This window comes from Gobio gobio (genome assembly GCF_949357685.1).
Source record: "Gobio gobio genome assembly, chromosome: 1".
NCBI classification, from domain to species: domain Eukaryota; kingdom Metazoa; phylum Chordata; class Actinopteri; order Cypriniformes; family Gobionidae; genus Gobio; species Gobio gobio.
Window position 1 is genome coordinate 54,714,727 of NC_137097.1, and position 13,403 is coordinate 54,728,129.

A 13,403-nucleotide genomic window follows, 5' to 3' on the forward strand; every position below is an offset into this window, starting at 1 on the left:
CTGATATTAGTACATCTCATCACACAGGCAACCCCTTTGCGCGTCTAAATCAGCGGTATGATCTGGTTTTCAGTCTGAACGTCAAGTAAATGCCTTGTCCGTTTGGAGAAATGGACGAGGGATTTACTTGACGTTCAGACTGAAAGACACACACACGCACACACACACACACACACACACACACAGAAACAGAAACAGAAACTCAGAGGTATAACTTACACGGCAAAATAAAAGTTCGGTTTAACTTGAGAAATATATCACTATTGTACAGTAGAGTTTAGAGACGTCTCAGTGTAATAATAATACTAACACTAATGTAATAATTATAAACTATCAAAACTTTATTTTTTAAGTAATATATACATTTTTCTTCCATGTTTTAATTTTAACACTATAAAGTTCAGTTGTGCAGCTTTGTTTGACAAAAAAGTTTCATTAAGTATAAATTAATATTATCTTCATTTGATTACCAAAAAATACACAACACAGAATTTGTGGGAAATCTTTTTATAGAAATTGAATTAAAAAGAAAAAAATAATGATATGCTTGTTTTTATGAATTCAATTAAGTAGCTATAGCCTATATTTACTGGTAAATATTACAGTAAACAAACATCACAGACAATGGCAGACCAAGGTAGCTCTGGCATAATGTCAATAACACTTCTATAAATAACTTACAGTTTCTTTACAGTTATTGATGTATCTCTTAAGTAACGAATTGCAGGTACCGATTAAAATGGGAACGGTACCCAACCCTACTGTTTACACAATAGCTGATGCGAGAGTAAGTGTAACATAAAGCAATATGGCAACCGTGTTAATTTCTTTTTGCATGGGATGCATTTCTAACAACATAGGGCTATTTAGATAAACAATCTGGCGAGCGTGTTGTTTTAGGCTAATACACCAACAGCAAATTGTCATTAAAAAAAAATTACAAAAAAAATTGAGCCGGGGGCACGCAATGTGGTATCATGAAAATTCGTAAATATGTATACGTGTGTGTTGCAAAGCAGCTGTTTATGGACTTAGTCCGCTTTAACATTGTTTTATCAGTTTTTAAACGCTTTAACTTAATCTGTTGATATATTTGTTTGAAATGTTTTGAAACCATTTGTTCAAGTAAAAAGATTAAATATTTATTTTGCATTGCAATAACATCAATGATCCTGATATTTTCATAAATAAACTTTAATTTGTGTTGCTTCTTTAGAAGACCATCAGATCAACTGGGAGGAGGGATTCAAGGAGTAGGTAAGCTCTTTATTAGGTGGAATTTAGGTAAATGTTGCAGAGGTTTGTTGTTATCTGTCATTTAGTATTAAGGTAACCAAAAGTCAGTTATTGAGAGTCAGGGAAAAAAACTAAATTATCATCCCTTTCTAATTTTTAATGACAGATGGGATGGCCTTGTAAATTATGCAGTGCTGTTGTACCAGCAAAGACTGATATGAAGTGTCCAAAGGTGTGAGCAAAGTTTCTTTTATTTTCATGATTTTTGGACAAACACACTCTGTCTGTGAGTTGCTTTGCAATTACAAATAGAAACAATGAGCACATTTGAACTAGTGTTTAACCTTGAGGTTCCATGAACGTCTATATCAGACGTGCAGAACACGTCCAAAACAGACGTCATAAAAACTTTCTTTCTGGCTCCTCAGTGGACATCTTTTCAACGTACACCTCTAGTGACAAAGATGTATTTTGGACATAACTTTGCTTAGTGGGAATCATCTGATGATATAACTGTAAGAGTGGCATTTTCAGATACTTTTACTTAACCACACCTATGAGTTACCAGCCGAACCCCTCTCCCCTTTGAGGATTTAGGCCTTGGAGGTGACTTGTGTATGTGATGTAGTCTAGCAGGTTTGTTGTGTCAAGTGAGACTGTACTGAAAGTTGTACTATGAAGCCAGTTCAACAGGCCAGGCTTTCTGTGCAGGAGCTGGCTCGACCAAACTTAAAACCTTTTGTGAACTTTGAATGTGTGATTTTATTGAAGGCTTTTGAAGATCGTTCTCTGTTGTCACTTATTGTTCTGTTTATGTCTCAATCAGGGAAAAACAGAGAGCAGTGTCCACGAGGACTTGAAAATGAGCAATATGCAGATGTATGTCTGCCGTGAACCAGATGCAGTGGGCATCATCATTGAGGGAATCCCAGTCCTTACTGATCTTGGAAATCTGGCCAGGGCATGTTGCCTGCTTCTGGGGATGACATATGCTCTGAACCTGCAGTATCCACCACAACTCTGCAAAACATCTGAGGTGTTCCAAAGACTTTTTGTGGGACTTGACACACTGCGCCCCAAAACCTTCCTCCCGATTCATGACACTAAAAAACAAACTTCTGAGTTAGTTGGTCAAATGCCAGCCTCGCACTCATAAATGGCAATCTCATTGTGTTTTCAAGAGTTTTTCAGAAGATTGTTCTGAATGTTTAATTGTTAATTGGCTGCAGTTCAGAAGTTCTGTTATATAAACCATTTTATGGTAAAATGTTTTAATACATACTAAGATGTACTGCCCAGTCAACACGTGAGATCATGCGATGATCACAGTGACATCACACAATCCTCATACTGTGAACCTCAGCATGTGTGTAAAGCGTGAGCTCAAGGTGAGTTCATCTGATCCTCATACTGTGATCCTCAGCATGTGTGTAAAGGGTGAGCTCAACGTGAGTTCATCTGATCCTCATACTGTGATCCTCAGCATGTGTGTAAAGGGTGAGCTCAAGGTGAGTTCATCTGATCCTCATACTGTGATCCTCAGCATGTGTGTAAAGCGTGAGCTCAACGTGAGTTCATCTGATCCTCATACTGTGATCCTCAGCATGTGTGTAAAGGGTGAGCTCAACGTGAGTTCATCTGATCGTCATACTGTGAACCTCAGCATGTGTGTAAAGCGTGAGCTCAAGGTGAGTTCATCTGATCCTCATATTGTGAACCTCAGCATGTGTGTAAAGCGTGAGCTCAAGGTGAGTTCATCTGATCCTCATACTGTGATCCTCAGCATGTGTGTAAAGGGTGAGCTCAAGGTGAGTTCATCTGATCCTCATACTGTGATCCTCAGCATGTGTGTAAAGCGTGAGCTCAAGGTGAGTTCATCTGATCGTCATACTGTGAACCTCAGCATGTGTGTAAAGCGTGAGCTCAACGTGAGTTCATCTGATCCTCATATTGTGAACCTCAGCATGTGTGTAAAGCGTGAGCTCAAGGTGAGTTCATCTGATCCTCATACTGTGATCCTCAGCATGTGTGTAAAGGGTGAGCTCAAGGTGAGTTCATCTGATCCTCATACTGGGAACCTCAGCATGTGTGTAAAGCGTGAGCTCAAGGTGAGTTCATCTGATCCTCATACTGTGACCCTCAGCATGTGTGTAAAGCGTGAGCTCAAGGTGAGTTCATCTGATCGTCATACTGTGATCCTCAGCATGTGTGTAAAGCGTGAGCTCAACGTGAGTTCATCTGATCCTCATTCTGTGAACCTCAGCATGTGTGTAAAGCGTGAGCTCAAGGTGAGTTCATCTGATCCTCATACTGTGAACCTCAGCATGTGTGTAAAGCGTGAGCTCAAGGTGAGTTCATCTGATCCTCATATTGTGAACCTCAGCATGTGTGTAAAGCGTGAGCTCAACGTGAGTTCATCTGATCCTCATACTGTGAACCTCAGCATGTGTGTAAAGCGTGAGCTCAAGGTGAGTTCATCTGATCCTCATATTGTGAACCTCAGCATGTGTGTAAAGCGTGAGCTCAAGGTGAGTTCATCTGATCCTCATACTGTGAACCTCAGCATGTGTGTAAAGCGTGAGCTCAAGGTGAGTTCATCTGATCCTCATACTGTGAACCTCAGCATGTGTGTAAAGCATGAGCTCATTGTGAATGCTTCACACTCCGGTCCAGTTGGCGGTGGTAAATGCACCATCTAAGCTGGTCTTCCAACCACCATAAAACATGTAAAGAAGAAGAAAAAGTTGTGCATGGTATTGTTACACCGCAGAAATGGTGAGTGGCCTATTTACATACTTTTAGATGTGCAATGTGGTCTGGTCTTTTTTTTTTTTGCAGAGTACTGCTCACACATGCTACATATGCACCAGCCATTTTACCTTCAGTAATCACACCAAAATTGCTAGCTGCAGCTAGTTTGCATATCAGTATTTGTGAATTGTTAGGCCTGTTATGTCAGATCATTACAACATTACTAACTTTATATTTCAATATATAATTTTTTTTTATTTATACTTATATTTCAATAATTAACAAGCGCTGTAAAACAACAGTAAGCAAGAATGCTGCACTGGTGGAATAGCGTAAACTATCATTGCTCTTTGGATAAAAGATAAAGTAGGCCTACTCTTAGACACTCATATTAAAGATAAAAAGCCTTATTTCACCACGCTATATGACTAGTTTTTTTAACAAAAACTTCTATCTGTGGAACTGTAGCTGTTTTATGTTAAAAGCTTCAACGTCACTTCCCATTTACCAAAACTCAGTGACTGACATTCATCCTCTTATTAACATAACAAGCAACTTTACCCAGACATCAGATGCAACACTACATCATTAAGAATGTAAAGTGTAGATCTACAAAAGTGAAGTTTAAAGTACTTTATGATACACACTTTCTTTAGGATGCACAACAATTCTCCAAAGAAGACTTCTTAAACAATTATCAAATACAGTAATCAGTGAGAGTGGCTAAGGTTGTCCTCTCAAACAAAAAAAAATTTGTAAAAGATTTATGTGTTTCATATAATGTTTTACTAATACAGAAGTTCTTTTTGGCCTGTTAGGATTTGGAAACAAAAATTAAGGTGTGTGTGTGTGTGTGCGTGCGTGCGTTGGTGTGTGTGTTTTTTTTTTTTTTTTACATTGTACCAAATGTCCCCACAATTAAAGTGAACCACCTACATGTGCATTGTGGATAAAACGATCAGAGAAAAAATGGTTTAATTGATGTAGAAAAATAAATATAGAAACAATATAACTGATTTAGATAAATGCAATTTCACTGACCTTATGTATGTAATTTTGACAACAGGGAAGGAACCAAAGGAAACAAAATGCAAAGTCACCATGGAGAAATTGTTTGGTATGTGATATATCAATTAGACATTATTTATTTATACAGACATAAAACATCCTTTGCTATATAACAATCTAACTTTACAATTTTTCAGATCTGAATACTAAGATACTCCAACAAATTCAAATGCTGGAACAGAGACAAGCTTTCATCATGAATGACTTGGCAAAAGTTAAGTCTGTTCTCATGAAGCGGGCAGAAGAAGATGCCCATGAGGAACTTTTTAAACAACAACAGTGCTCCAGCTTTGAAACGTTTGAAGCCTTCTGTCAGAGGCTTGAAGAAGACAAAAATTATCGAGAGCTTTATGTTAGTACTACTATATAAATTTAGCGTTTATTTTTACAACAAAGCCACAGTTTTATTTTTTTATTTTTTTGCAGCAGATACCATGTAAAAGAAATGTTGAAGCCTGGTATATTTTAATCATGACAATATTATGTATGTTTTTGTCAGGTACACCATCTCATCCATACTCACGGCAGCTCCAATATAGGTGAGATGGTGAGACAGGCTTTAAAAAGCATAGCGTCAGACAATGTTCTCTGTCTGTATAACAGAACGGGGAAAGATGGGAAGAAGGTGTTGCCACCTGTGCTCCTGACATGTTTGAAAAGTAAGTGTTTAAGTTTTGGTTTGTGCATCTGGATGCTGCTATAGAAATTGTAATGTTAACACCTTGCTCTTTGTGTTTTTAGAATGTGTCAGGTGTTTTCACAAACAAAATGAAATAGAGGTGAAGAAGCTAAAAGTAACCACCAGAACAACACCAGACGCGGAATGTATTCGCCAAGTAGAAATTTTTTTGTCCACCGCCAACACCAGGCTGAAAAGGAAACCAAATAAAGGAAAAAGCTGAATTTTTGTTTGATTGTTTTTATTGATGGAAATAAAGAATGTGGGTGTAAAAGTTTGAGTTAACTGAATCATTTTAGATAACAGTGAACTAACACAATTATTGCATAGTGGTGTTATATGGTGATCTCACAGTATGAGCACACAGTGACCAGAGTATGAGCACACAGTGAGTGCCCAGTGACATCACAGTGACCAGAGTATGAGCACACAGTGACCACAGTATGAGCACACAGTGGGTGCCCAGTGACATCACAGTGACCACAGTATGAGCACACAGTGAGTGCCCAGTGACATCACAGTGACCAGAGTATGAGCACACAGTGACCACAGTATGAGCACACAGTGAGTGCCCAGTGACATCACAGTGACCAGAGTATGAGCACACAGTGACCACAGTATGAGCACACAGTGAGTGCCCAGTGACATCACAGTGACCAGAGTATGAGTACACAGTGACCACAGTATGAGCACACAGTGAGTGCCCAGTGACATCACAGTGACCAGAGTATGAGCACACAGTGACCACAGTATGAGCACACAGTGACCAGAGTATGAGCACACAGTGACCACAGTATGAGCACACAGTGACCAGAGTATGAGCACACAGTGACCACAGTATGAGCACACAGTGAGTGCCCAGTGACATCACAGTGACCAGAGTATGAGCACACAGTGACCACAGTATGAGCACACAGTGACCAGAGTATGAGCACACAGTGACCACAGTATGAGCACACAGTGACCAGAGTATGAGCACACAGTGACCACAGTATGAGCACACAGTGACCAGAGTATGAGCACACAGTGACCAGAGTATGAGCACACAGTGATCACAGTATGAGCACACAGTGACTACAGTATGAGCACACAGTGACCACAGTATGAGCACACAGTGATCACAGTATGAGCACACAGTGACCACAGTATGAGCACACAGTGACCACAGTATGAGCACACAGTGATCACAGTATGAGCACACAGTGACCACAGTATGAGCACACAGTGATCACAGTATGAGCACACAGTGATCACAGTATGAGCACACAGTGACCACAGTATGAGCACACAGTGATCACAGTATGAGCACACAGTGACCACAGTATGAGCACACAGTGATCACAGTATGAGCACACAGTGATCACAGTATGAGCACACAGTGACCACAGAATGAGCACACAGTGAGTGTGATGTGACCTCATATTTCCACCACAGTATGAGTGCACTGTGATTGTGCAGTGACCTCATGTTGTGAACAAAGAATGAGCACACAGTGAGAGCTCTGTGTGGTTACACTTTTAGTTCACTGTGACACTCACATTATGACCGCACCATGAGAATATTGTGAGCTCATAGTGACATCATTGTGAGATCAAATTGTTGACTGGGTGTGCACTTACGGATTGAAGCTGAAGTCGGTTATTTTGTGTCAGATGCCGTGATCCGGCTTCCCTGTGTTTTATTTTAATGTCCTTGTAAGGATATATGTAAGATTGTTATTTTTTGTTGTTGTTGATGTTTTCTTTGCTTCACCACTCTTGTTCGGTGGGCAGTTTAACTGAGAAAAACGTGATAGTCAAGCACAGACTTTTTCAGTTCCTGGATAAGCCTCCAGCTGCTGGGCACTTGAGCCCTTGACTCAGTTCTGTTATGTCAAATGCTGAGGTCAGAGGCCCTTTATTTTATTTCATTGTCAAATGTTTTAGTAGAATATGGCAAAGATTGTACTTAAAACATGTTCTTGTATTAGTTTATGTTTTAATACATATGAAAAGGTACTGTACAGTGCACTAAAGTCAGTCCTTTTATGTAAATCGCTCCGGTCAAGAGTCACTGTATTTTAATGTCAGTGTTAAGAGTACACCAGTTGCACTTTGAAGGTGTTCTATGCTGCACTTAACGATGAGGTCAGATGTTTCTATAATTTTTAATGTTAAAATGTTTACATTACCATTGTTGTGTTACATTTACATTAAAATTGATTACAGAAAATTAGTTCACCCAATTGTTTGTAATAAACGTTGGAAACGAATACCTCTCTTTCCTTATTTATTAACTAATTATTTCAAGTGGATTGAAGAAACTAATTTTTCTATATTAATGAGAGTAAATTAATTAAAATTAAAAAGTTTAATTTTTTATTTTAAATGTTACTTATTTTAACTAAGTATGATTTGGTCAATATGCTGCTCTTTGTCACAATGGTTCAACTCAAATGTTTTGCTTTATCTTGTAGACTCTACTTGATTTTTTTGCATACAGTAAAATACATAATACTGATTTTTACCAACTCAAAATACCAAGAAGTTCACTAAACTTACAAAAAGTAGTTGGAAAATGTTGCCTTAATTTTTTTGAGTAGAATTTAAGTAACAGTTTTTACAGTGTAGTAATGGGCAGAGTTGTATTATTACAGCTGTCTCTTTAGCCTGTACAGTTTTAGAGACTCTAGAGACCTATTCACTTTTTTAATGTTAAAAACATCAACAAACAACAGAATAAAATGAGCTTTATTTAAATGTTCATAAGCTTTATTGAAATGGCAGTTTTTGTGCACAGTGCTGCAGTCATTTCAGTCACTGTGTCTCTCGGGCACAATAGTACACAGCAGTGTCTTCAGACTGTTCATCTGCAGATACACCTGCTTCCTACTGTTTTCTCTGGAGATGGTGAACCGTCCTTGGACAGACTGGGAGTAATACATATTCTGGCTATCATATCTGATCAATGCCAGCCATTCCAGCTCTTTTCCTGACTTCTGTCTTATCCAGACCATCCAGTAGCCATCAATGTCCAAATCAGAGGCAGTGCATGTCAACTTATGGGATTCTCCAGGTTTAATGACTACAGCTTCAGACTCGGTCAGTGTCTGGCACCAACAATCTGCAAAATAAAACATGATAAATGTGTGAAAATTCTGATAAAAATAAACCATTATATTCTGAGCGATGGGAATCATACATTGAGAAGCCAGTAACAGTATTGTAAATCGCACAAATTTATGCTCCATTGTTGCACTGAATTATGGAGCTGTACTGTGATACAGACCTGATTATGAAGGTTCAAGGGGAAGATGAATTTGCATAATCCAATTTAATATTCAGTTAGGGATGTATTGTATTTGAATACACTCTTAGAAGGAATGTGTTGAAAAATTACACAAATAATGTGTAACACTCCAATTTACACATTTTGTGTCAATATTAACTCAAAATGTGTAGAAAAAAATAACCTCTATTACACATATCAATGTGTAGTTTAAAATTAACACAACTTGGGAATTTACTCACAGCATTTAACACAATATGTGTAGACAGATTGCTAACACACTTCATGTGTCATTTTTATATGCGACCGTTATTTAAATGAGCTAACTGAACCAATAGGGACTAGGGGGGGACTTTGACTGAATAGAATCCAGTCAGCCAGCCCATAATCTGTTAAGGACAGCGACCATTACGTTTTTACTTCTATATTGTTGAAAATAAGATATTTATCATATCATCATATCACTTCATTGAGTTAATCGGCTGATTACCCGTCGCGTCAAAACTGCTTCTGAACTTGAAAACGCTTCGGTTACCAGCGAGGGAGGATGTGATTCGCGCCGAATCGTGGCGGTGACTGCTAGCAAGATTCTTAAGGTAAGCTCTACCTGCAATCATATTTTTACTCATATTAATTACAAAAACAATTTTTTCTGCTGCTGTTATTTTAATACTGGTTTGAAAGCGCCGTCACGACGAAGTTTTGCGGGCAATAAACGTCCATTGTCAGCAGTGTATGTTATTAGCTGAAGCTAAACCAAGCAAACTCGTCACGTTGACTAATATAAAGCTTCTATGTTGGTCAACGCAGCGAATTTGCGTGGAAAACCTGATTCAAACTTCATGTTTTCCATTTTCACATGAAATTCCCGATACTGAAGATACCTTTAATGGATTTTGCACGTAAAATGTTGCCAAGCAATGGTAACGTCAGGTGTGACCGCGCCTTTAGACTGTGGATTGTAAGTTCAGTTAATGTTAGCCGATTTACACGAAATGTTACCTGTAATGGCGTATTAAAATAATGTACTTGGTTATGTCTAAAATAGTTGTAGTGGATTTGAAAGTTTGCTGAATGATTAAAAATAGTTATAAGTGCTTTGAAGCTAACTTAACTGTTGGAGTGCAGGCTAGGTAGGATGAGAAAATTTGCTAACTTATCAAATAAGTGACTTTTGCATTATGTCTAACATTATATTTATTACACAGCAAATATGAACCAATCAGAAGATGGAGCATTTTCTATGTTCAGTCTCACCAGATTGGATTTATTCAGGTAAGCATTGCAGTAAAAGTCACTAAATCATTCATTCATACCAAATCAAGCATTCCAAACAACTTTAGTTTTTATTTTTGTATTATTTTGATCTTTTATTAGGTAGAACAGTCCCTCCTGGCCAGGAAGATGCCTAATATCATTCCAGCATATCAGCGCACAGGTGGGTTAAGTTAACTACTGATGGGAAGAAAAAGATCATCACATGGTGATTTCTTGCATGTGTCTTACTGTGTATTTGTCTCAAACAGATATCCCTTCGCTCCTGACAAGCTGGAATTGCCTAAAACCTTGATTGCATTCTTGGCGTCTATGCATCACAGCATTTTTGGAGAAATAAGTATATGTAAGTATTAAAATTTGAGTCTTGCATAATTAAGTTTGCAGTTCAGCTGAAGTGTTTGAATATGCTGACAAAAGGTTGTTACTTACAAATATATATTCCAAATTATATTATGTTGTTGGAGATTAAAAACAATTTGACACTCGTGTAACTTTTTCCTCTCTCTCTTTCTTGCTTCTATAGTGTTGGAACCGCTATCTGAGAAGACATGGGCACATTTATGTTTGTGGACACGCATGCATCCTGGGAACGTTCTGATGTCAGTCAAGTTCTGAACAGGAACCAATCTTTGGAGAAGTTAATTTATCCCCAAAGGTGGACAAGAACATTGTGTTGGCTTTTTACAGACTTTTTATTTTTATGATCACTTTTACTTCTATGCTGTGGAAAAGATGTACATAGTACAGACATTGATAATAATCAGAAATTATATTAGATTAGAATGATTTCTGAAGGACAATGCGTCACTGAAGACTGGAGTAATGATGCTAAAGATTCAGCTTTGATCACTGGAAAAAATTACACTTTACTAAATATATTCATAGAGAAAACGGTTATTTTAAATTGTAATATTTCACAATATTGCTTTTATATTCCAAATTAATTCTTTGGTGAGACATTAAAATGCTTAATGTGTCATGTTACCCAATGAGATTGTGTAAAAACTGTTTTGTCCTGTGTTAGACATGTCCTTTTTGACTGCTTAATTCTATTGTTATATTCTGCATTGAATTTAACTGCTGATATTTCATTATAATATATATTTTTACAATAAAATTAACAACAAGTGACTTGAGATTCATAATTTTCAAATTCTAACGTTTTGTGTAGGATTTTAGGTACCTTTTTTAGTGTAGCCAAGGATAGCACAAAATATGATAGTTACACAAGTTTACACATCTTTGTGTTCAAATTTTCTGACACATTTACTGTGTTAAATTCATTAACACAGTGCTTGAGTTAACATTAACACAAAACTAGTGGTCCTGGAGCTCACCCACAGATGTGTTAAAATTTAACACGGGTTGTGTCATTTTTAACACATCCTTTCTAAGAGTGTAGGGCCATCATATTACTGCTTCATGATTATATGTATTTTAAGGATCCATACAAGGCAAAGTAATGAACTCAAATAGTATATTGAACTCTAATATTTATTTATTAGTTGTTGGGTGTGTATCTGGTATCTTAAAATCACTTTAAATTAAACACAAATAAATGAATAATTAACATGGTGTGTTGTCATTTTCAATTATATATATAATAGGGCTGTCAAAAAATTAATCGCGATTAATCTCATCCAAAATAAAAGTTTGTGTTTACATAATATATGTGTGTGTACTATGTATAATTATTATTTATATATACAAACACACACAAGCATGTACATATTTAAGAAAAATGTATTATATTTATATATAAAATATTTATATATAATATAAATTATATAAATGTATATACAGTATATACATGCAAATATTTCTTAAATATATACATGAATGTGTTTGTATTTATATATACATAATAATTATACAGACTACACACAAATATATTATGTAAACACAAACTTTTATTTTGGATGTGATTGATCGCGATTAATCTTTTGACAGCCCTAATATATAACATAATTTTCTTTAAATAATTAAAACAATTATTTTCACAGTTTGTTTTCAATAGTAAATATACAGAATCCTTAAAGTGTCTGATAATTAAGGTCTCATGGCATTCAATGTCCAAACTATAGTCATGCATGTTAAGTGTTTGCATGTTCCCCTTCAAGGGAACTCGAGCTGCGTCACCGCTATGGGAACGCCTCTGCGTGATTGCGTCGTGAAGCACGTATGTCATCAGTCCAATAGAGAGACGGAACGTCATAGGCGGGTGACGTCATAGACCCGGAAGCTATAAAGCACACCGGCAAACACACGCCGTTAGCTTCTGTTGCCTTAAACAAGCGCTCTGTGTTTCTGTCCATGTGATTTGTGTTGTGTCTGAGTTCAGACTGTTTTTGTTGTTTGCACTCACTCCGCACATTATATAAGAGAGAAAATGACGAGCGAACAGCGTTATAGACAGTGTGTTCCTCCCTGCTCTCGCTACATCACGAGCGGGGATACACACTTGATGTGCGTTGTTTGTTTGGGTGAGCAGCACGCGCAGTCGGCACTCGAGGGTGCTGGCTGCGAGCATTGTGAGGCGCTGCCTCTTCGCGTGCTGCGATCCCGCCGGGCGCTCTTTGAGGAGGGCGTCCCGGCTAGCGCTCCCCACGGCACGGGTCCCGCTGCTGCTGAGGCTCAGTGGCGACTCATGTCGTGGGGTTAGCAAAAGGATCTGAGGGAGGGGATGGAGACGGGCCCCGCCCTATCTCTTCCTTCACCCGCCAGATCCAGCGCTGCTTCTCTGGGTTCGGGAGCCCGCTCTGCGGCTTCTCCCGCCCGGGGAGCGGCCGCGATGCTGCAGCTATCTTCCTCCGAGGAGGTTGATGTCTGTAGCATCGATGCAGGGGGTGGAGACTCGTCACTTCAGTCCCCTGCAAGTGATGAGCTCATGGAGGTGCTGAGCAGAGCGGTGGCCAGTTTACACATTGACTGGCCACGTGAACATCATGAGCGAGCTGCCGTAAAAAGCAGACTCGACGAGCGCTTTCTCCCCGCGCGCTCTGTTCAGCCTCCTCGAAGGAGTCTGCCGTTTTTCCCGGACCTCCACACCGAGGTGTCGAGGTCTTGGAAGCGGCCCGTGTCTGCACGCATTTTCACCCCGCAAACGTCTGTTTATAGCAATATC

At 38.4% G+C, this 13,403-nt stretch overlaps 2 protein-coding genes across 31 annotated transcripts in view; one reads left to right on the forward strand and one right to left on the reverse strand.

Moving 5' to 3' along the window:
* ighd (immunoglobulin heavy constant delta) overlaps positions 1 to 13,403 on the reverse strand; it is a 784,237-nt gene that overhangs the window by 619,974 nt on the left and 150,860 nt on the right. The gene's annotated exons all lie outside the window — the stretch shown is intronic.
* LOC307138371 (uncharacterized protein) lies at positions 3,860 to 6,004 on the forward strand. Its single transcript, XM_079836638.1, has 5 exons — positions 3,860 to 4,011; positions 5,054 to 5,104; positions 5,193 to 5,407; positions 5,555 to 5,714; positions 5,797 to 6,004. The coding sequence occupies exons 1-5, from the start codon at positions 3,987 to 3,989 to the stop codon at positions 5,955 to 5,957; spliced, it is 612 nt and encodes a 203-aa protein (XP_079692764.1). The 5' UTR covers positions 3,860 to 3,986; the 3' UTR covers positions 5,958 to 6,004.